Source organism: Drosophila tropicalis, unplaced genomic scaffold (assembly GCF_018151085.1).
Source record: "Drosophila tropicalis isolate 14030-0801.00 unplaced genomic scaffold, ASM1815108v1 contig_845, whole genome shotgun sequence".
Taxonomy (NCBI): Eukaryota; Metazoa; Arthropoda; class Insecta; order Diptera; family Drosophilidae; genus Drosophila; species Drosophila tropicalis.
The window spans coordinates 4,105,413-4,129,379 of record NW_027173338.1 but is presented as its reverse complement, the minus strand read 5'-3'; the positions used below and the strand labels follow the sequence as shown (position 1 = coordinate 4,129,379).

Here is a 23,967-nt window from a genome sequence, read left to right as displayed (position 1 = left end):
ACATATGGAAAATATATGTTTTGGTACCACACTCGAAAAAAAAGAAAGTAATTGCAACCCATTCCAGCAAACTAAATAAAAATAAATATGCGTCTGAATGGGCAAACAACTGCAAGTTTTCATCAGGAAAAGTTAATTTTCAACAAAACGTCTGCTTCTAGGCTGTGTTGTGTCTGAGTATGTGTGTGTGTGTGTGTGTGTGTGTGTAGCTCCTTAAACAGGAACTTGTGTTTGTCGTCAGCAACAAAAACTGTCGCCAACGACGACGACAACAGCGTTGACGATGACGACGACGACTGGGACGACGTCTAGGACTTTTTAAGTTTCCGCATTTGCAGCTGCTGGCCTCGAACCCGCAACAGCCGGGCCTTCCTTCCTGCCTTGTCCTTGTCGCCCTTCAACCGCTTCGTGTAGCATAGTTTTTAGCACATTTTTAGCATTGCATACTTTACGGACTTCTTAACTCGATTTGCCGCAGGATAAACTTTATATTTCAACAATTTTTTTCCTTCTTTTTGTATTTTTAACACGGAACTTGTTAATTTTCCGCTGCAAAAATCTGTCAACTTTTCATGCTAGGCAAAAAAAAAAAAAGTAAACATTTTTCAATAATCCTAATGGGAAGATAAAAAGTTTGTGCATACATATGTTGGATAGGCCTGCTTATTCTTCTCACTCTCTTTTCTTCTTTTTTTTTTTGTGTATTCTAGTTTAGTTGTCTCTAATTAAAAGTCGTCTAGACTTTTACTCGATGGGACAAAGTTTTATGTGATTTTTGCATCTGATCTGACCAACCGGCCATTAACCGCAATTTCCAATTAATCAACTTGACTTGCATTACATACACCAACAAAAACAACAACAACATCGACAACAACGACAATAATCAGAAAGGGGACCTAGCAGCAGGGACTCCTGCAAAAGGACAATTGCCATATGGGCCATGCAAATGTTATAAAGTTAATTGCCATTCCCAGGCCATTTTACTGTCAATGACAGCCTTCCATTTCTCACACTCTGCCTCTATCACATCCGACCCCTCAGTCCCTATCAACCTCTCTTTGTCTCTGATTGTCCATGCATCTGTAGGCCAGAAGGAACAGAGTGTTGGTCTGTTTGTTAGATAAAAGTTGATAATGTTTACATAAATTGCGGCGTTGAACCGATTTCAGCTTGCAGTTTAACATAGTCGAGATAGGTTATTTCAGTTTATCAGTTCTTTTTATTAAAGACCTTATAGTCATACTAGAGCATTGCATATGAATACATTCAAAGGTTGTTTCAACGAGTTTGGGAGCACTCGTTGGACTCGTCCTTGCTTTTCAAGGTTCAAGTGTATACATTAGTTCACAAAGTTATTTGCTTTCTACCTAATTAAGGACTCGTTTTCATAACGAACATTTTGCTGCAACTTTGATCAAATTTTGGCCACTATTGTTTCCTTTCGATGGATATTTTGTTTGACATTTCCACAAACATAACAAAAAAAAAAAAAAAACACATTCTGGTTTCTTATGTTCGACTTTCGTAAAGGATTTCTTCCTTTGAATATATTATTTTCAAATTTGTAAATGGCAATCTAAATTTTTTGTTCCATTTTTTAAGATAGTAGAATACAAATTCCGTTCTCGGTCTCACTCTTATAATCCTTAATACTGACACTCCGTGCTGTCAAGTTACCAATCACGTTCCTTTTTAGAGTTTAGATTTAAGAACATGCTTGATATATACGGTTTCCCAGCGTTAATTTGTTCAATCTTCTTTGCCATCACTGCCATAGAATCGTCTTTTACCAAAGGAGTTGACGTCTTTAATGCCTAAAATGCAGAGTCCTTAGATGTGTTTTATTTAACAGCGTTATGGAATTATTTACCCAGTCTACGACTCTCCAGGGATGCGACCTATAACCAATCCTATATATGGACGCCAACAATCGATGTATGTCGTCTTTGGCCATGGTTCTGCTATAAATGGGTATGCAAAAGATCTTAAAAAGGATACACAGAAATAAAGGAACAAAATTTTGTCTAGGTTATTTTACAAAATTTTTTAAATGGAAAATATCGAAATGTTGTTGTGTGACGCCGAAACTGATAATGAACAAATGTAATGAACTAAGTATTTAGGTCTATGACAAGGCCTACTGATTTAGATTTGTTTCCGATGGTTATCGAACTAGGGTTTTCGATTAGAAATAATAAAATTGTTACAAATATCCCATTTCTAACGGCAAAATTGCATCATTGACATGAAGCTAAAGAAGCTTAATTGATGGTCATCATATCGGATCATAGAGTCGAAATCATTTCAATATAAAACCGCATTTACGAGCTCTGTTCAATTTGCATTAAAAGCCCCAAAAATTAATTGCATGTCATTAGCAGCAAATACATTGGGTAACAACAAAATAAAAAAAACAAAAACGACTTAAATACCTGGGTAACAAACATGAAACGGAATGGCAACCGCACACAGGTGTAGTGTGTTCAGGTGCAAAGGCAAAAGCTAAAATCAAGCATTTATCCATGCGATACGAGTGCCATTTACATGCCTGAAAGTATGCAATACAAATGTGACCCCTTAACCCTTACCCAGCATCACGCAGGGCAACCAATTCAGTATTCTGTATGTGTGTGTCCTAGCGAGTGTGTGAGTATGTAGACTAATGTCCAATGATTAAATTTTAATTACCATGAACAAATCGAGTTTGAGTTACTGCTCCTGCTGTTCCATTTTTGCAAGTCTCATGGAAATGTATCTGCCTTGTGCTCGTTTTTCATTTGGTTTGCCATTGATCAATGAATTGAATTGAATGCACTGACAGGATATAGTGGCCTGGGTACATGGGGTCCTTGGGTTAGGGACATTGATACAGCTTTGGCTAACTTCATTAACAGTTGCCATATTATTTTTCAATGGCAGTCCTTTTATCTCAACAACAAAAAGGACATCAGAGTTGTGAATGCAAAAGGGCTGTGATTGAGCAAAAGGATTATAGAAAGAGCTACAAACAAGGGTCTAACTTCCAGCTTGTTAAGATAAAATGGCATTGCGTTAACATTATTTCACTCGTTTTAAGAGCTTTAATACGCGAATTGCCCCAAGTAACTATATCGATAAGTTTTCGTATCTTTAAATTAGCGTTAAGAAATTGTTTAACTTTCGTACAGGTTCTGACTCAGAGAATTATATTCGAATGATAAAAAAACGCGTTAAAATTCCGTAAAATACATTAGATCATCATTTTCCAAAGGTTGCTATTAAAACAAATCGAATTCAAAGGGCAAACAGAAAAATATTAGTATATAAACTTGAAACTAATGAAATATTATTGCCATTGGCCTTATCTCACTAGACTAAACACTCCGAGTTGTACCACAAAGCACATTATGACCGATTTATGACAGTAGAATATTGATTCCCAAGTATCCACGTTTAGTCTCACATATATTGAACAAATTCGACTTGTTTCATTCGAGTACTCACCATATTTAAAAGAATTTCAATAAAATTTGAATTGCTTTTTCTGAACTTTATTTCATATGTATTTTTTAATCTAATTAATTGCCCTTTGCTTTTGGCCAATGCGCCATAAGTTGTGTGGAAAAAATAACATATTGAACCGTTGTATGTATAGATATATGGCCACAGCAATTTGCATTTCTTTATGGTTTCTACATATGGTTCTGGCCCTGCTCCACCAACTACTTCTTCTTCCAACTCCTTCTCCGTGTGCAGCCACCAGTTACCAGCTTCAGGTTCGCGTCCAATTGCCCTTCCACCTTCGTTTTTCTGCTTTACACATTTTGCAAAACATTCAAGCAACTTTGCTCTCTCGGTTGCCTGCTTTATGTCTCTTCCATTATTGATGACTTAATTCCAGTTGATTTATTGAGGCCACAAACAGCCAACCAACAAAATGGCGGGAGGGCATGTACCCGGGTTGGCGGGTGGTTGGATTCAGTCAGCCATGTGCCCCAGACTGTGGCCAGAAGCTGACCAAGAGAACATCCTGACGGCAGCAAAAAAAGAGGAAAAAAAACATCAACAACAGGAAAGAAAAAAAACAGAACAAGAAAATGAAGGGAAAAAACCAAACGCAAACGTGTTTAATAAATAAGCCAAGTTAATATGTGCAAACATGCTGGCTAATCAAAGGACTCTAAGCATCAAGTACACTCGAAGAAATCTGTAAGTTATTTTAGTGCAAAAATTTTTAGACTTTAAGTAAAAGTTTGCAAACAATTTGACGTTCATCACTTAAGCCAGAAAGAAAAAAAAAAAAAAAAAAAAAGGTAAGAAAACTTTACTTTTTGAGCCATTAGCCTTAGAAGGACTTGCCTTCCGCTACTTGTCTAGCTCTCTTCGCACAGTGGTGCATATTTCCAGGAACATATACACCAAAACTTTGGAAACTTTTAAGTAAACTAAAGCAAATCAAAGTCTGATTCTACTCTTTTTAAAATGGGAGAGCAACCTAATGAACACTTTGCTCTTGGGATATATAAATGTGAATCCATTCCATCAAATTGAAATGGAAACAAGGAACAAAATATTGTTGATTATTGAAAAATTCTACTAAATCAACTCAAACCAATATCGTTCCACTGTGCAGCAAGGTGAAGCTGTCGAAAGGTTGTCGAATTATGTTCGCCTTTTAAATAAACACAACGCCAGCGAAATATATTTTTGCCTAGCGAAATTAAAGGCAACTATGGACAAGAATTCTCATTCAACAAGGGCAAAGTTTTCACATTTTTGTTTAACATTTTCCAAATGCTGGTTGTATGTTTTTTTTTTCTCTTTCATTTTTTCATTTTCCATCCTGTTTTTTTGCCTGCATAATGGAATTAGTTAAATTTCTCTCAAACTTTCGCTGAACTTAAGCCAAAAAGTTTGTTTCTACTCTTTTCGTACTCGTGTTTGTGATGCGTTTCTGATGACGTTGTCGTGGAAAAATGGCAACGAAAAACGGGCAATGGTGAAACTTTTCACTTAGAACAACACAAAAAGTCGAATTTTTAATTAAAATATTTATGAGCAGGCTAGAAAATGAAAATTTATCTTTGCCAAAACAATCGAATCAGTTCAAGTGTGATAATTAAGAAGAAGCTGACGCCTGCCCATTAAAAGTCCATATAAATTTTTATATATACATATATAGATAGATAAATAAAAAGTCTAGTAATATAATCTTGGTAATTAAAAACACATAAAGGCAACTCACACGCGCTTGGCATTAGTAATAACTTTAATCATAATCACATTTTTAATTACTTATATTTCGCATTTTGCTATTTTTTCTTATACTTTTTGTTTATTGTATTCTTAAGATGGGAACTTTTCTGTGTTTGACAAAAGGCATTGAGAGAAGATTTCATTATGATATCATTTCAGTTGGTAAAAATTTTGAAATTAAAGTCACATACAGAGCCGCATTGACACTTGATGGCGCCTAAAATGAATACAAATAGAAGTATTTTGTTTCCAATGAATTGAATTTATGCATCAGCTGAGGGTTTTTCATTACATTACGTCAAGTAAATACCAGTCCTTGAAGTTGAAAGTTCTTATGGACAAAACAAAAGCCAATTGAAGGCTATAAATTTTGTAACCAATTGACTTACCTTTTATTACAGCCCTGATCTCATCAATTACTGCATTGTATTGTATTGTAAGCAACAGTTTTTTTCCCACACAATGTACATATATTTTTAGAACCCGCCCAATAATTTGCATATTTATCGCAAAAGTCAAACTGGTAACAATTAATAACACCTTTTAATATTATTAGTACTTGGCTAGTTAATAAATTTGTTGCCAATCCGGGTTCGGTAATCAGAATTGTCGATAAGCGAGAGAGAGAGAGTGAGATAGTAAGACAAAATGTATTAGCTATGTGTGTGTCTTTAACTACTGTTAGTGCCATTGTTTAAATAGAAGAATTAGATAAGTTAATCATAAAATATCGATCTCATGATTTGTCGCGAAACTGGTTTTATAATCTTGATTTGATTAAAGTCCAAGAAAATATTTCAAAATTTTCAACAACTGGCAAAACCTTTTTGGTCTAAAGTCTGTGTAAACTTTGGATTTAGACTCTAACAAATTCAAATGTAAATTATTTTATGGTTTATCTGTATCATAGACATAAAAATCGTAACATTTTATATACCTTTCCACTCTAATGACACTTTTTACGATCCGCTTCACTGAGAAATTTTTTTTGTATATTATTTTATTCATGTTATATTTTTATTTTTTGTTTATGCCACAAACGATAAAGCCGCAAAAATATCAACAAATAAAAAAAAAGGTTGCCGATGCTAAACGTCTGATAGAGGAAAAATCATTACGTCAAGTAAATAAATACCATTGAGAAGTAAACAACAAAACAGGGAGCAAGAGAGAGAGAGATAGAGAGAGAAAGAGAGTGAACAATGCAGACATAAGAAATAATATTGAAAATAATAATGAAAATAATGACAAAAAGCAAAGCAAAAGACAAAGTCAATCACGGGAAATTGTCGAAAATAATAACAGATAATAAAAAAAAGTCAACCGTAGCACAACGACTAATATATACCCTTGGAATACCAAGTATAATTGTAAGGACTTTAGTATGGTTTATCCTCTCCCACTATAAACAATTGTAACCTTGGTGCATCTATAAATTTTAAGATATAATCTGGCTATGCTCAAGAATATCGAATATAACTTAGAAATTTCTTCAGAATTTCTTAATCACAGAGTATCAGAGTTCTTATATAACTTGGAACTGGAAAGGAAGAGCACTTTAATGTTTATACCGTTCTTTCTTCTATTATTTCCACTTAAGTTGTGTTAAGCCTTTTAAAATTCGGTATTTCTAAGATGGGTTAGTTGGAATTTCCTAATACTTTGTATAATATAATTGCAAAATCCTTATTTCAACAAGCTCACTATACCCTGTTTTGGAAAGGGAGCAGCAGGAAAATGAAGTTCACAGAAATTGTGAGACCCAAAGACACTTTGTGTTATTAAATGACAGACAGACAAATCAAAATGTGACAATGACAATAGCAAGCACGATGACGATGACACGAAACGAGGAAGCGTAGGACTCGAAGGACTCGCCTGCCAGAGCACAGAGTTTGAGAAATTTCCGTTTTGGTGGCAGGTGGCATAAAAATGCAAACAAAACCGCACACGAAATCAATGTAATTGACGAACTGAATGAATGAGTGCTCGCTCACTTGCTCGATGGGTGAGTGAATCGTGCACGCTTTTCTTCATTTCCACATTTTTCTTGTGCCTTCTTTCCCCTCATCACTATCCATACGGTTTTTCTCTTTGTTTACTTTAGTCTTTCAAAGTCAATTGCACGGCAAGTTGGTATATTTGTTTTTTTGTTTTTTTCGTTTTGGGGTTTTTTTCATGTTTGTGGAGAGGAACAAGTGAACTGTTTGCGTGCCATTTATGTTGACAGTAAATGCCGCTTAATGATTTCATTTTTTGGTTAGAAATGACATTTGAATTGTTGTTGGCTTTCAATTTTTATTCACCCTGAATTGACAAGGATTACTTAATTTAAGAATTTAATAGACTTAGACTTAGGAGTCATACTTTTGGCGTATTGATTACCTGATGAGTTTCGTTAGCTTAAGCATTCTTAAACGAAGTATTAAAACTGATTCTCAGCCTTCTTAGTAGTGCCTGTTCTTGATATGAGATATAAATAAGAAGATTTTCCTTTTACTTTCTTGCTTGGTAATGTCCTTTAATCTATTCAGCAGATTCAGCCATTTTTAATTAGACAAATTCCTGTAGATTTTCCTAACTAAATAACATTTAAAAACATATTAAAACATCCAAATTTGTAACAACTGTTTATTATTTTTACAGACTTTTTATTTTTGGCATGCTCAAACTGTTGTTGTCTGGTGAATATTTTTCATAAATACATAAATGAATGTGGAAAAAAGGAAAACCGCAATGAAAACGAATTTCCATTTTCGTCTCTGCAATAAAAAGTAAATTGTTTAATTGCAGCTTTATTAAATTTAATAAAAATGCATATGCATGCCGATATGACACGCCCCCTCAGCGCCATTTGGCAACACTCACATACAGACACCACAACGAGTCAGCCATCTCAATTCACATACATATGCACATAAATATGTAGATGGGCAGAGGCGAATGAATGCCCGAACTCGTCCTGCCATGAATGATACATGGGGCTATCTAATGGGAAATTAAGATCGACTGTTCTTCTGAACACAAAGGGCATTTGAGAGCTACTCAAAAACTCAGACATAAAAATTTAAAGTAGCTAAGCAATAATTTAATTCCTTAGCAATAAATGGAGAAACGTTTTGTTAATGAATAGGCTGAGAGAATATTGTTTAAACCGGTCCTGTGCATAGGTAAGGATAGCGATTCGTCTCGCCTTTCTCTCCGTTACTTTTTTTTGTCGTCCGCCAGTTCCGTTAATCGACTGCACTTTTGCATCCTGATGACTGCACAACACACGCACACACAAAGAGAAGAGGGTGGGAGAAAAATGGAGACGCAACTGGGCAGGGCAGTTGTCCTGGACAGGACATATGCTCTCTGTATGCGTTACTGTCCTTTGTTGTTGCCGCAGACCGTTCCAACAACATGAGAGTTCCTTTTCAATTTTTATTTTGGCATCCCCACATTTAATTTGGGCTCTTGCTTTTGGCGCCAGCTTCTGCTGCTTCCTTTCATTTTAATAAAGTTCGTCGGGATTTTTTATTTTTTGGTTTGGTCCACACAGATACAGCTCTCTATATGTGTTTTTGTTCCAACTGTTCCCCAGTTGAGTCAATTGTTATCTCCATACCAAGCGATAAGTAAATATGCAATTGGTTTGGTTTTGTTTTGAGAAGGTGAGGGCGAAATGGGAAGTGGTTTCTGGGTGGTAAGTGCATCCACGGCCAGACTTTTGAATTGCACTTGGATTTCGGTTCGTCCGGTACGTGCCATATGAATATTACTTCCAGCAGCGATATGATATCAAAGTTATTTAATTTTAATCCATTTTATTGTAAAGCTTTATTTAATTGCGTTAATGTGAAAATGGAAGAGAGTTGCAGGACAACGTTGTGGCCTTAAATCCCAACCAGCATATTAAACAAGTGATAGAGATAAGCCGAATATTGTCATCTCTATGAGATGTCGTACATTCTGTTTTCGAAAATTCATCCCATATTATTAAAAAGTTTTAATGCAAACCTTTGTTATGTGTGTTATTTAGGTTCAAATGTTATATATTGAATTAGTCGTACAGAAGTGTTAATACTCTTCCATCTTCTTTCTTTAAATGAATCAGCTTGAAATTATTAAAAATTGTTTGTTAAATATACCAAATCAGATGAAGATCTATCTATCATATATAGTGTAATGACTTCGATAAGTTGTGCGGAATGATTTTAAGGTATACATAATAAATAAAACTTTCGGGTATAAGAAGTTTAATTTATATTTATACCACAAGACAATTTGTTTAGATGTCTTAGCGAACTTACTTAAGATTAGTAAATGTTTTAATATTATTGATTAAATCTTCAAAAATTTTCATCAAGCAAAACTATATGTGAACGAATACTCAGTCAGAAAAGGAGTGGATCCAATACTCACTGTATCTTAGCCCTAAAGAAAACTTTTGAGGCCAATTCCCAATTGGAGGCTGAGGAGAATTCAATTATCCTAATAAGTTCCAAGGACTCGATACTGAGCATTATGTACTCCAATTTGATTAGTTACTTTGTGTAAGATAAACATTTAATTAACAAGGAACATTCATACTAAATTATGATGCAGACTTTATTGGTATTTGATTACAATGTCAAATTTTCAATCTAAAACACTGCTCTACCAAATGTAAAACTTTATATCTGAATAAAATATATACTATACAAGTAAACCCAGTTTATAGTGCAGTGATTACTTAGCTATATTAAGTACTTTATTCAATTAAGTATATGCCTTCTTTTGAAGCGTATCAAAACACTGACAAATATTAATATACCCCCTTTTCGTACCATTCATTTAAAAAATACCGTAAAAACAAATGCTTAACAAAAGCTCTTTATCTAAAACCAATAATAACCAAAAAGAGCAATTGAGCTAAAAATTGTTGTGTGTTTCGAGTAATTCAAGCATAAAGATGATGATCAGCAATAAAATAAAAACATTCAAACATTCATCTATTGACGGCTCTCCATGAATGGGGAGAGAGTAGTTGTGTTCGGGAAAATGAGTGTGTTAGGTGGCATAATCATTGCCATTGTCATTGCCATTGCCCACGGCAACAGCAAATGGAACACGGTAAGTTTCCTCATTACCCTTAACTCTGGTCCTAAATTGCATATCATTGACTACGCTTTACGTTCTGTAGTTGGACTGGCTTGAGGCTCATAATGTTAGCTATGAATTGCACAATGTAACCACTGGCGATGGCTATCAGTTGCAAGTGCAGCGTTTACCTCGTTTAGGAGCAAGACCTGTGCTTCTAGTGCATGGTCTATTGGGCTCTTCACTTAGCTGGTTATGCCAGGGGCCTGGAAAAAGTCTGGGTAAGTAAAATGGTTGGAATATGCCGACCGGTCCCTTGCTTATACTCAGCACTCAGCCTTTCAGTTGTATCAACAACATTACGATGTCTGGTTGGCAAATCAACGCGGCTCCTCGCCATATGGACGACATCACCTCGAGCTAACGGATGTCATGGCTGAATTTTGGCATTATAGTTTTCATGAGTTCGGCTCGTATGATTTGGCCGCCATAATTGACCACATGACAGAGATAACTAGCAAAAGTTCCAGTTCTGCCGAAGAGGAAATGCACGAGGACGAGGAGGAGAAGGCAAATGCCGAGGTGGTCGAACCACACCAAGTCTTGCTAATTGGACACTCACAGGTGGGGCAAACGCATGGTCGTCTGAGCCTTTTGCGTGTGAGTGGGCGTATAAATAACGCAAATTCATTTCAGGCCTTTAATGCATTTTTGGTTCTGTGCGCCATGCATCCGCGTTTCAATCAACGCATCCTCCTAATACAGGCACTGGCCCCGCTGGCCCAATTGCATCGTCAGGTGCGTTTCGATTCCACACAGGTGCGAGCCGTTATGAAGTTTGTCAAGGTAATTAATCCACACATGAGAACAGAAGAACATTCTTTATTTCTATTTTGGTTTACTATAATAATTAGCCCCGACAAATGGCATTTTTGTGATTTCCGCCTCATAAAACTTATCGCGAACTTTTAGTTGAACTCGTGTGCCAGCTTTCTTTAATGTTTCCTCAATGTAACCCATGGCAATATTTGATCCAATGCTAGGACTTGGGCAACCACTGGTTATATGTCCCACAAGCTCTTTACCCTCATTGTTGAATATTTGTATGCCCGAACGAGCCGGCGGTGGTTTGGTGCCCAACATTTTGAGGCCCACACGACGTTTGGAGACTCCTTCCTTTAGCTGTTTTAGGACAGTTTCGGCTCCAGGGAAATCTTTCGTTGCACGACGTCGTTTGGCTACCAGCCACGCCAAAGCTGCTTCGATGGGCGTGGTTTGGGTATCAATGTCGCTACCATAGAGACATAAGCCAGCTTCCAGGCGTAGCGAATCTCTAGCACCTAGCCCAGCTAGTTTAAGCTTACCATTTGCCAACAATGCTTCAGTTAGCAATGTCACTTGAGTTGAGGGCACAGAAACTTCAACGCCATCTTCTCCTGTATAGCCACAACGTGTAATACGTATGTCAGTCAAACCGTTCACATTGAAAGTGGAGGAATTCATAAAGTACAACTGATCTAACGATTGCGTTTGGGGAGTCAATAGTTTTGCTAGCTCAGCAACTGCTTGGGGTCCCTGTATAGCTATAAGAGATTGATCCGATGGAGTCAGAAACTCAATCGATACATCCTTGCCTTGAGATTTGAAATGGGACTAAAGTGAGAGATTTAAAATATAACATTAACCTGTAATATTGAGTTTTCTAGTCTATTTCTACTCACCACAGCCGAACTCATTATAGTCATATCTTGTTGCTTCATAGCCGCATTCGAGACGACATAGAGTTCTTTCTCATTGACTTTATTCACTATAAGATCATCCAATATGCCACCATTATCATTGGTGAATACTGTCAGAGTGCCCGAACCATTTGGTAAGCCCAAAATATCCGCAGTACAAATTGTTTCCATACAAGTCGCTGCATCTTTACCCCTCACATAGGTCTGCAGCATGTGAGAGACATCGAAAATAGAGCCCACTTGGCGGGTATACAAATGCGAAGATATAATACTCTGATCCGCATATTGTACCGGCAATGAATAGCCACCAAAATTGACCAATTTTCCGCCGTTTTTCACATGGAAATCATACAAAGCTGTGCGCTCAGGAGTCGTTGCGGAGGAGTTGGAGGCCAGACGTTGACTCCAGTTTAGAGTTGGCAGCAATCGTTTGCTTAGTTTGAACATTTTGTGGTGACTGAAAAAATGAAACAGACATCAGAGCTCAAGCCCTGATAAGAGTGGTGACTTGGTATGACATTTGCCTATAGATAGAGAGAGAGAGCAAGCAAGAGTGTAAAAGAGATGTAGCTGAAACTAAGTGCTTGGTGATAACCCCCCTGGAGAGATGTTTCTAATTTAGACTCTGATAAGGAACAGATGTGAGATCTTTTAGACTCTTTAAGAGTGTGGAAAAGTACACCAAAGTGTTAAATCATAAGCTTTAAGCTCTTGAAGAAAAGAATTGTTTTTTAGCTTCTTTAAGGTAACTAGTTCATTAATCTTTAAAGCGAAATGATCGACAAACCAATTCTCTGGAAAGTCATGATTAAAATTTACGACAGTTTAAGTCATGAATTATTATTCAAAGCATTTCTCTCACAACAAAAGGGTTAAGAAAAACATTTCAAATAGTTTTTGTGCCCATTTACATAACACCAATTCGTCTTTAATATGAAATTCATCATTCAAGTATAACTCTTGGATATCTTTCCATCTCGATGACTGCATTCTATATCTTTACAGCAACGTCAAAAATCGAATAAGTTTGAACTTTTTCAACCTGGCGAATTGCGTAAAATTTGCCAAAAGAAACGCGAACAGTGCGAATATTATACCAAGCAATTAGTAGGTAGTTCTCAGAATAATAAAAAGGTAATTCCAAAATATACCTATATATATTTACATTATTCATTTTCTGTATTTGAATATAACTTTTATCACCCTTTCCCTTTGTACTTAGCTACTGGATGCCTTTAACTATGATAATTTGCTTCAAGGTGGTTCGATTCGAGAGATAAAACACTTGCAGCAGATATGGAAATCGGGTGATTTTATTGCCTATGACTATGGACCCATTGAGAATTTGCAGGTGTATCATAATATTGAGGCTTTGGGCTATAATCTAAGTGATATAAGTGTACCGATTATATTGTATTTCGGACAAACCGATGCCATAGCCACGCCCGAAGGCGTTCATGCGATCTATGCCAAAATGTTGAATTCGGTGAGAAGTGTCAGACGAATTGCCTCAAATAAATTCAATCATTTGGATTTTTTGCTCTCTTCCGATGTGAAAACATTGGTCAATGACAAGTTAATTGAGCTAATGGAAAAATTTCTTGAGGGCAAATTGCCATACATAATTGAATGAATAAAAAAAAAGAAAAGAAAAAATAAAGTATACAAGTTTTTATGTTTTTTATTAGTCGGTATTATTATTATTATTATTATTTGCCCGGGCAACTGGCCAAATGGCCAATTATGTAATGCGGTAGCCAAAACCATAAAACCAAAAAACCAACCACAAACAACAGAAAACAAACCGAAAGAGAGAGAAAGAAAAGAAATTGTGAGGCGACACTTTTACTTTCTTGTGAACAAAACGTTTATTTGTCTTCTTTTTTTTTTTCGTTTGACCCACCAAACCAAAGAAGACGGCAAAAGAAGGCGACAAAGCTTAGTCAAAAAAGGTTAGGTTATTAAGCCATTTCTATGGAAATTAAGCGTTTGGACCAAAATAAAAGAGACACAAAAATTGTGAAAAAATGGAGATAAGAAAATAAATACATGGTATTTTGCTTCCGTGTTTTTAATTTGTATCCAATTAATTAAATATTTTTTTTGTGGCTTTCATATTAATTTTCAATACATAGGTCGGGAAACAATGCACTTTTTCAATGAGGTTAAAAAAAGTGGTAATGATTAAATAGTTGAAACAATTTGAGAGCATTTAATAAAAATAAATAAATAAATGAAATTTTTGATTTTCGAACTCGACTTATAATGCCTTAGAAAACTTTCTCTAGATCAGGCTTGAGGCTTCAAAAGAAAGGACCTTTTTGCTGGAGCTCTTATAATTAATAATGAAATATATATATCTGTCTATCTTTTGCTTAACTTTCAAAATTCCACAAACTAATGAAATGTTCTTATCAAAAGTATGTACAAAATATTTAGCGCAAGGTCAATACTCTAATGTCAATTAATCACTGCTAACCAAAGCTTCACTGTAGTGTGGTACGCACATTGCTGCACTTGTCCAAAAGTAGTTCACAGTTTTTTGATTGCTGGTTACGCCCTACGCATCGCCAAGTGTCAGGTAATATACTTGTCGCCGTTGATGAAAACTGAAGAAAGAAAGGAAAAAAAAACGCAATCAAAAGGTAAACAAAACGTAACCGAAATAATTCGGAAAATTTAAGCTGGTGAAGTAGACATTGAGAATACCGTGTATTTATTATTATGTTGAAGCAAAGTTTAATCGCTAAAATATAGAAAACTCATAAATTTTTTAAAGGTTTTTCAAACTGAACTTAGTTTATCATAACTCATTATTATTTAATACGAATCTCCTTAAATAAAAAACCTTTTATAATGGTTTATATTGATATGCTCTAGTTCATATTCGGACAATCTGAATACTCCCTCTTAGGGTCTTACTACACGGTATGCAAACATCGCATATGACAATAAAACGTGGTTGTTGATCGAAAGTTTTGTTTTGTATTGTTTTTTTTTTGGATTTCGGCATTCTCATTTTAAGTTTTTTTTTTTTGGGGGGTAGCCGCGGAAGTTCGAAAATATTTTGAAGCCGGCTGGCCAGTTGAGTTTGAGACGCGTAGGGCAGAGGTTCAAAAAAAACGTATCATAAAGCGGTGAAACAGAAGACCAAAACGAAATTTCACTTTTAAATCGAAATTGTGAACATTGAAGGGTTAAAACAAAAAAAATGCGGTTTAAATTGCATTTAATTTTACTTTTGGCCATGTTAATTTTCATACAACGATCTCAGTCCCAATTCAATATTGGCGCCGATGAGGAGGATGAAGAGGAGGAAGAAGAAGAGGAGGAGGAAGAAAGCAGCGTAGAAGATGAAACATATGAAGAGAAATTACAACGAAAGAATATCAAAGAGGATGCTACTTTAAGTGTGGTAGGTTGAGGAAGAAAGAGCATGTCAAAGGGACAACCTGTTCTTCGGTTTATAACTTGTATAATGCTAGAAACTGTGTCAAGTTATAAAGTGATGAATTTACAACCTTTTTTAAGGTTGATCCAAGGATAACTCAAAAATTAGTTCCTTTTTTACATTCACAAAGGAAGTATTAAGTTTTTGACATTATACCATTTCGAATTAGGATAAACTAATTGCCAAATATGGCTATGAATCGGAAATGCATCATGTAACAACAGAAGATGGTTATATCCTAACTTTACACCGCTTGAAACAAGAAGGAGCTCAACCATTTCTACTTCAACATGGTTTAGTGGACAGTTCAGCTGGTTTTGTTGTCATGGGTCCCAATATAAGTCTAGGTGAGTATATCTCGATTAACCATTGAGCTTCTTCACTTTGATGTCTTGTTTTTTAACTTTCCTTTAGCTTACTTACTGGCCGATCGTAGCTATGATGTGTGGTTGGGAAATGCTCGTGGTAATCGTTATTCCCGCAATCACACCTCTCTTGATCCGGATGAAAGAAAATTCTGGGATTTTAGTTGGCATGAAATCGGAATGTACGATCTGCCAGCCATGATTGATTATATACTCGAGAATACTGGTTATAAGAAATTACAATACATCGGTCACTCTCAGGGTTGCACTTCATTCTTTGTCATGTGCTCAATGAAACCGGAGTATAATGATAAAGTCCTAACGATGCATGCCTTGGCACCAGCAGTCTATGCCAAAGAGACGGAGGATCATCCCTATATCAGAGCCATCAGTTTGTATTTCAATGTGAGTAGGTGGAGTTTTGAGTTCATTACTACAACTGTGCCGGAGTAAGACACAAGTTATTGAAAGGAAAAGCCTGTTTTCATCCGACTGCAATCAAAACTCAACGATGTGAATGTTTTGGCCTGCTTTCTGCTGTTTTCAATACTTAAAGATTTACATATATTCTCCTAACCTGATCTTATCATGAAAGATATAGAAAAGAATAATCGCAAAATATTTTCAGAGCCTTGTGGGTAGTTCGATAACCGAAATGTTCAATGGAGAGTTTCGATTTCTTTGCCGCATGACTGAAGAAACCGAACGTCTATGCATAGAAGCTGTCTTTGGCATAGTAGGAAGGAATTGGAATGAATTCAATAGGGTAAATATATACACCTTTAGTAACCTCTATTTTCGATGTGTATTACATATAAGAAAATATTTTTAGAAAATGTTTCCCGTTGTCCTGGGACACTATCCAGCGGGTGTGGCTGCCAAGCAAGTGAAGCATTTCATACAAATCATAAAAACTGGACGATTTGCACCCTATAGCTATAGTTCCAATAGAAACATGCAATTGTATCGTGAACATTTGCCTCCAAGATATAATTTGAGTATGGTCACAGTGCCGACATATGTGTATTATTCATCGAACGATTTGCTTTGTCATCCACATGATGTGGAATCCATGTGTAATGATTTGGGTAATATGATGGAAAAGTATTTGGTACCCTTGAAGGAGTTCAATCATATGGATTTCCTTTGGGCCATCGATGTAAGAAAATTGCTTTATCAGCCCATCCTACAAGCCATCGAGGGACGCAAAGAAGGACATGAAAAGAGCAGTGTACCACAGAGCAGACGACGAAGAAGTCGTCTTGGCCTACATGATGTTCTTTGACCTGTTTTGCTACATTTAGAATTTAATATTTATTTATTTATTTGAATTTAAATATGAAAAAGATATTTTGCATAAAAATTGAAGTAGTTTTTTATCCATCTGCTGCTCCGGCTGCTCTTGTGTTATTTTCGTGTGGGCAAAACGGAAGTCAAGTGTTTTGTGCTCTCACTCATGCTGGCTGAACAAATTTCCTTGAGGTACCCATTTTCCCATTTTCCTATTTTCTTATGCACATGTTGCCATTTCTTGACTTGAGCTGCTTATGCTCTCAGCTTCACATTGACGTGACATTTGCATTTGTAGTTTCCTGCCAAAAAAGAAATAAACAAATATCTGATATGGAAAACTAAAGTGAAAAACTATGTTATTGCTATGGGAAAAATAGCAACACAAACCAAAACAGAATTCAATACAATTTTTCTTTTTAAAAAACTAATATTTTAAATCATCATTTCCTTGCACGTTATTGTTATGCATATTACATTTGTGTGCAATATTTTTATATATGTATATACATATTTATTTATTGTTTATGAGAACCAAAATATATCAAATCAAATATGTTTCCTTAAGAGTTTGCCTCCTTGATTGCTACTTTGACCGTGTTAAAAATACTTGAAGAACTTTTTATTTTTTTACAACTTTTACCTTTATTACTCCTGCTATTTATTTTTTCCTAAATATTACTTAATAATTTTATTCCCAATTAATATTAAATTTTATTTCCCTTTGGGTTCCATCTGGCATATGGTAAACGTTTCCTTGCATTCACATATAACATCATCAGCACCAGTAAAATTCTTTCCCATCACAAATTTGATACAATCTTCAATTTGATATCTATTATCTGGCTGATTGGGTAACCATTTCATATAGTCAATAGTGTAACCATTGTGTAACCACTTGAATACTCTTGTTGACGGTAAAGCTCGGATAGCCAACCAAAAAGCTTGACCTTCTGATATATTTAATTTAGGTAAAATCTTAATTAAATCATTGAGTTCTTTTTCATTGGAAAACTCAGGTAAAGATGAGCCCAAATATTGACATCGGTTGTGGGCCACACGAAAATTCATCTATATTGATGAAATTAATGCAATTTTCGGGAGAATTCGTTTTTCAAACATCTTTACCTGACCAATGTTCTTATAGCATTTTCCATTAAATGCTTGAAAATCTTTTAAACAGTTCTCTTGTAACCAAACAACATTGATAACTAGGCTAAGAACTATGAAATGTAGAAGCATTTTAATTGAATTTGTACTGGGAACGTGTTTCATTGAGTTTATATTAAAAGCTACTACGATGTTTGATGATGATCTATCTGTAATCGAGGTGACGCCTTCGTTCTAATCTCTCGACTGCATTGACCCCTCTTAGGGTAATCTGTTTTGTAACAAACATCAAATACTATAGCGACTATCATCCCAATCGAGCAAGGCGAGTCAACGTATAAGTAAAGCTATTTCCGATTACTTAATGACGCTTGGATTTGTTTATATAAACAAATTGAATGCTAAAATAATTAATATATAGCAAAACTTGAATATACAAATAATGTCTGAAAATTTGTAACAAAAAAAAAAAAAAAAACAACAACGATGTGCAAATACTCTACTACGTTGACCCATCTTAAAGGTTACAGGTCGTCATCTCATGCTGCTACTAGATGCATCCAAATATGAAATAAGTGCAAGGTATTTCTAAGTGTTGTTGATGTACGAGGAAGGAAATGTTAAAAAGGTTCTTCAAACTTTGGTTTAAGGGTTCCACTATGCGATACTTAAATAGCTGGATCCACCAAGTGAGAGCAGGGTGGTTATTTGGGCCAATTATGTATGTTTAGACCGAATTCGGACCATGGCTACATGGCCCACTTTAATTTATCGCTTACTAAGTCTGAAAATTTATTATTATTTTATTTAACTTATTTTGCATTCAAGCAAATTCTAGTGGAAACCGAATCAATGATATTATTTCTTCTTGCCATTTAGTTACTACGATGATGGATTGCCTTTTCTTTTTGGCGATTCCTTGTTCATTTAATTCGATAATTTTGTGTTTGGATCAAGATTATCTGAGGCATTGGTACCCGCTGTGCATAATCATTAGCAATTTACGCAACGATCGATCCAATCGATGGGTCGGCTTGTTGTTAAGAGTATTCCGTGAATTCCCGTGAATTTCTAGACAAACACAATATTCAAATGATGATAAATGTACTAGATGGGGTCTCTTCGCCTTCCCTTTCTCACTCTGGTTCTCACAATCTCTTCTATCACACTCTCTATCTCTCGCTCTGTCTTTCCCTTGTTGGCTTAATTATTATGAAAGTGCTCTTTGTTTTTGTTTTATTTTTTTTCGCGACCCTAAAAAAAAACCGGGTTTTTTGCTAGAATGTCGTGACTAGTGCTCTCTGGGATTATTATAAAAGCTCGCCAATTCATTGGGAGTCAGTTCAGTTGCTGCAATGAGACTGATAATTGTGTTTAGCGTGTGTGTGGCTTTGGCATCAGCCGGCGGTTATGGTTCTGGTGGAGGCGGAAGTAGTGCATCAGCGTCTGCGTCAGCGTCAGCAGGCTCTTACGGTGGAGGCGGTGGCTATGGAGGCGGTGGTGGCTATGGAGGCGGTGGTGGCTATGGAGGCGGAGCTGGATTAGGAGGTGGACTGGGAGGAGCATCTTCGTCAGCGGGAGCTGGTTCTCTTGGAGGCGGAGGTGGTGGACCATTTGGAGGCGGCGGTGGTCATAAAGGCTCTGGCGGTCTGATTGGAGGCGGCGGAGGAATTGGTGGTGATTTTGGTAGTGGCATCGGCGGTGGATCATCTTCGTCCTCGGCTGGTGCCAGTGCTGGATCCGGTGGATTTGGTGGATCCGGAGGCAAAGGTGGTCTTGGGGGCGGAGAAGGATTTGACGGTGGCGCAGGTGGTCCTTTTGGAGGCGGCGGTGGTCATAAAGGCTCTGGCGGCTTAATAGGAGGCGGCGGTAAAGGGGGTTCTGGAGGTCTTGGCGGAGGAATCGGTGGCGACTTCGGTGGTGCTAGTGGAATCGGCGGTGGATCATCTTCATCCTCGGCTGGTGCCAGTGCTGGATCCGGTGGATTTGGTGGATCCGGAGGCAAAGGTGGTCATGGAGGCGGACAGCTCGGAGGCGGGATTGGCGGAGGTATCGAAGGCGGCTTTAGCACTGGTCTCGGAGGTGGCATTGGCGGAGGATTAGGCATTGGCGGTGATGGAGGATCTGGAGGCAAAGGTGGTCATGGTGGTTACGGCAGTAGTGGAAGTGGATCTGCCATAGGCGGTGGTCACTCTGGCAGTGGCATTGACATTGGAGGTGGAAGTGCTGGAGCTGGTTCATCCTCGTCAGCAGGAGGAGGATTCGGATCAGGTGGTGGCCATGGAATTGGTGGAGGATTCGGGCCAGGCGGTGGCCACGGAATCGGTGGAGGATTCGGACCAGGCGGTGGCCACGGAGGAGGAGCTGGACTAGGAGGTGGCCACGGAGGAGGAGGAGCTGGACTAGGAGGTGGCCACGGAGGAGGAGGAGCACATGCAGGTGGTGGATCACATGGAGGAGGCGGTTTACTTTTTGGCCCAGGTCCCGTGATTGGAGGTCCATTCGGAGGTGGTAAAGGCGGTGGAAGCGGCTTAAGTTTAGGAGGCCATGGACACCTAGGTGGCGGTCCACTCGGTCTTGGCGGTCATTTTGGTGGCAGCATCGGCGGTGGTGGTGGCAGCGGCGGCGGTGGCTATGGATCTCATGGATCTGGAGGCGGTGGCTATGGATCTCATGGATCTGGAGGCGGCGGTTATGGCTCGCACGGATCTGGTGGCAAATTTGGCAGCGGCGGCGGCGGTGGAGGTGGATACGGCAGTGCTTCATCCAGTGCCAGTGCCACAGCTGGTGCCAGCAGCGGCGGCGGCTATCATGGTTAAATTTCTCAGACTTTGAAAATTATAATCAAGTTCCCATTGCATTCCGAGTATTAATTTAAATAAAAATTAAGTCTTTTCTATAGATTTTTATAAAACAAATCAAAGTATTCATTTTTTTTTGGAACTTCAGCATTTAATTTCATGTTTTTTGTTGCTGTCAAAAAAAATAATTGTGAATTGAATGTAAAGACAACTTGAAAATTCTGTATTCAATAGACAACACCAAGCGACTCTGAATTATACAAAACTTATGTCTCGCCCATAAATCTAAATAGGTTTCTGGAAAAAAGTGATCTCATTATTATCGGAAGGCATATTAAGCCAATTGCTGTCGGTTCTTGGCACAATCTTGGCCAATGGTACGTGAACAATACTTCAGATTAAAGTGTTTAGTTTAATGCAAAATGCACAGAATTGTCTTTTAGATTTTGTTAGGCATTCCAGATTTGATATCGGCATTGAATGTGTAAGCTTACTTCTTTGTGTTCAATTTAAGATTGACTTTTTAAACTATTACCAAACGGAGTCCTTGAGTTTTCAAAGTCAAACCGAGCAGTTGTGCACCGAGCACCGTGGCGGTATGATCCAAATAGCATTCTATATTGAAGGTCTTTAGATTTTTCAAAGTCGATGATCCATCCGAAATCAATGATCAAATTATTATAATATCTTCTTTGGTCATATTTCATTCCGTGTCGTGGATGCTACAATTTTGTCGATTAAAACGATTTCTGTGTTTTTTTTATCCCTTTTGAGCCACAATGAAGAAGCAGCTTTCATTTATTTTAAACATGTAAATCAGCTAAATCATGCTAAACGTTGATTACTTAGAAAAATAAAATTGAATAACAAAAATGGTTACATGTCTATTTTAATGGCAACTATACTTCTTTGGCTGATTTCTATACATTCCGAAGAGTGTCCACCACTACCAGTTATGGTTAGACAGGGAAACTAATGGTCACACATATTTACATACATTTATTTTATTGCCACAACGATAAATTTGGCTGAGCAACAAAAGATCCAATGAATATTGTGTTACATCGACAAAAGAAGGAGGTGGCAGCAACAACTGTTGCAATGAATACGTAGGGTCGTGGCAAACCGCCAACAGACTGACTGACTGCACCACTCGGCGTTGTACATATTTGCCCCATCGCATCGCTTTTATGGCCTTGTGCTAAAGTGCACCACAGGGGTTCATTGTCCTTGTGCAAATTGGTCTACAACTTTATTGCCAATGGCTGCAAAAGCAGCTGCTCCTAGTTCTCTGGTCTTTCTCTCTTCTTGGCCAAAAGGCAATAAAAGTGCACTTTGTGCGAAAGTCTTGGGAGGTAGAAAAGTTTACTTAAGATTTCAATTTGTTGCTCAATTCCTTCCAACAACAACTAAAACTTAATGATAAATACTTTTCCCCCTTTTTCCCCACCCTATGTTTTCTTTTGGATGGCGGAAAAAGGAATAGAATAGAGATTTTTGCAAAGCCATTTAAAGAGATTTATGTGGGGCCACAAATGGGGCATTCATTTTGATGAAAACTTTATGCAAAAATCTCTTTCGCTCTACCTAACTAAATACCTAACATAAGTATTTCATCAAGGCCACTTGATGTGACTTTGAGACAGTTTTCAGTCAGAAGTTTTAATGTGTTGCTAAGCTAAGGAAGGCTAGGACTGTGTGAAAGTGGGAGTGTGGGGGAGTGTCAGGAGTGTGTGTCCTTATGAATCCCAAAAAAGTTATGAAAAGTTTACTTACATTAGATATATCCGCTAAAGTTTTGTGATACGTTCTTGGATTTCTAAGAAGAAAAGCTTCAGCGAAATGAATCCACGCAGGTAATTATACCCATGATTGGTTTAATATTTACAGATTTTATTTGTATGTGCTTGGATTTGGGAAGTTATTACAAATTTCTAACTTTAATTTGTTGTTTTCCGTTTTCTTTCATATACATAAATTAGCAAGTAAGCCAGCCAAAGATTATAGAGAAACCAATGAATGAAGAAAAATTAAAGTGAAAGTCAAAAAAGAAATCACATCCGAATTATTATTCAAATATAAATATACTAAAGTATAATATTTCAATAAAAATTGTCTATTTTTCCATAGTGTAATCTAACAATAAGCTTTTAAATTTGTGCCTGTAAGTAGGCAACTGTTTTTGCTGTCATTATTTATCAAGAGCAAAATTTTAGAGCGACTTGTTTGTGGCCTTAACAGTTCCACATAAATTGACTCTAAAATTCTTTGCAAATCGTATTGCTTTTCACAGTAGTTTAGGCATAAGGTTACATTTCTTATAATTAAACCTATTACCTATTAACCTTTGTTTTCTTTACATTTTAGTCTGTTTCACTGCATTTTCCATTTTGGGTCTGTAACTATCGAAATCATCGATACGCAGAGGTATCGTGATTAGTTTGACCATACAATAAAACCCAATCAGGTTGCCTATGACTATAATCACAAGAACTGAAAGAGAATTAATAATCAGTTTTAAGTTATTATTTTTATGATTTTACTGTAATTATTACCCATATTATGATTAATACTAAACATTTTGCTTCAATCAAAGAATTGGCAGTATAACGTAGCAGCTTGTTGTCGTCTCAATTATGAAATAATTTTGCAATACTTTTCTATTTTCTTCATGCTACAATGATAGATTTGCCGTATCCAAAGCGTTTTGAACTTCGTCACACTTTTGACAAATTGTAATAAAAATGTTTTAATAAATTTGCAGGGCAGTTCTCGTTCTTTATATTCTCTTTTTTCGATCTCTGAATGATATCAGAATTTATATCCGAAAAAAAAAAACGAATGAAAATATAAATTTCGATTCCAACAATTTTAATCAATTCAACTGTTTTAATCTTTACAATGGAAGA

At 36.8% G+C, this 23,967-nt stretch overlaps 4 protein-coding genes and 1 long non-coding RNA gene across 5 annotated transcripts; 3 read left to right on the top strand and 2 right to left on the bottom strand.

Annotated features, from left to right (window-relative positions):
* Nucleotides 1–1,508: 1,508 nt before the first annotated feature.
* On the bottom strand, nt 1,509–2,113 carry LOC137581375 (uncharacterized). Its single transcript, XR_011033127.1, has 2 exons — nt 1,874–2,113; nt 1,509–1,817 (listed from the first exon to the last, which is right to left on the bottom strand). It is a non-coding gene; the product is annotated as an uncharacterized lncRNA (long non-coding RNA).
* An 8,150-nt stretch (nt 2,114–10,263) lies between these two features.
* On the top strand, nt 10,264–13,674 carry Lip2 (Lipase 2). The gene is made up of 6 exons (XM_068294830.1): nt 10,264–10,335; nt 10,406–10,583; nt 10,640–10,926; nt 10,999–11,148; nt 13,047–13,175; nt 13,264–13,674. The coding sequence occupies exons 1-6, from the start codon at nt 10,264–10,266 to the stop codon at nt 13,672–13,674; spliced, it is 1,227 nt and encodes a 408-aa protein (XP_068150931.1).
* Nucleotides 11,165–12,486, bottom strand: LOC137580791 (aminomethyltransferase, mitochondrial). Its single transcript, XM_068294910.1, has 2 exons — nt 12,024–12,486; nt 11,165–11,955 (listed from the first exon to the last, which is right to left on the bottom strand). The coding sequence occupies exons 1-2, from the start codon at nt 12,252–12,254 to the stop codon at nt 11,191–11,193; spliced, it is 996 nt and encodes a 331-aa protein (XP_068151011.1). The 5' UTR covers nt 12,255–12,486; the 3' UTR covers nt 11,165–11,190.
* Nucleotides 13,675–15,027: 1,353 nt separating the features above from the next.
* Lip1 (Lipase 1) lies at nt 15,028–17,142 on the top strand. Its single transcript, XM_068294829.1, has 5 exons — nt 15,028–15,456; nt 15,662–15,839; nt 15,907–16,262; nt 16,486–16,623; nt 16,690–17,142. Exons 1-5 carry the CDS (start codon nt 15,253–15,255, stop codon nt 17,140–17,142), a joined length of 1,329 nt encoding a protein of 442 aa, XP_068150930.1. The 5' UTR covers nt 15,028–15,252.
* Nucleotides 17,143–19,611: 2,469 nt separating this feature from the next.
* Nucleotides 19,612–21,180, top strand: LOC137581058 (uncharacterized). Its single transcript, XM_068295222.1, has one exon. The coding sequence runs from the start codon at nt 19,613–19,615 to the stop codon at nt 21,074–21,076; it is 1,464 nt and encodes a 487-aa protein (XP_068151323.1). The 5' UTR covers nt 19,612; the 3' UTR covers nt 21,077–21,180.
* Nucleotides 21,181–23,967: the final 2,787 nt, after the last annotated feature.

Bases quoted from the DNA above. Each gene is read 5' to 3' on its own strand.
- Lip2 (XM_068294830.1), top strand. From the start codon at position 10,264: ATGAGTGTGTTAGGTGGCATAATCATTGCCATTGTCATTGCCATTGCC. The intron at 10,927-10,998 runs GTGGGGCAAACG...AATTCATTTCAG, and splicing joins TGCTAATTGGACACTCACAG to GCCTTTAATGCATTTTTGGT. The intron at 13,176-13,263 runs GTAATTCCAAAA...CTTTGTACTTAG, and splicing joins GTTCTCAGAATAATAAAAAG to CTACTGGATGCCTTTAACTA.
- LOC137580791 (XM_068294910.1), bottom strand. From the start codon at position 12,254: ATGCTGCAGACCTATGTGAGGGGTAAAGATGCAGCGACTTGTATGGAA. The intron at 11,956-12,023 runs GTGAGTAGAAAT...CTCTCACTTTAG, and splicing joins CTATAATGAGTTCGGCTGTG to TCCCATTTCAAATCTCAAGG.
- LOC137581058 (XM_068295222.1), top strand. From the start codon at position 19,613: ATGAGACTGATAATTGTGTTTAGCGTGTGTGTGGCTTTGGCATCAGCC.
- Lip1 (XM_068294829.1), top strand. From the start codon at position 15,253: ATGCGGTTTAAATTGCATTTAATTTTACTTTTGGCCATGTTAATTTTC. The intron at 15,457-15,661 runs GTAGGTTGAGGA...ATTTCGAATTAG, and splicing joins AGGATGCTACTTTAAGTGTG to GATAAACTAATTGCCAAATA. The intron at 15,840-15,906 runs GTGAGTATATCT...ACTTTCCTTTAG, and splicing joins GGGTCCCAATATAAGTCTAG to CTTACTTACTGGCCGATCGT.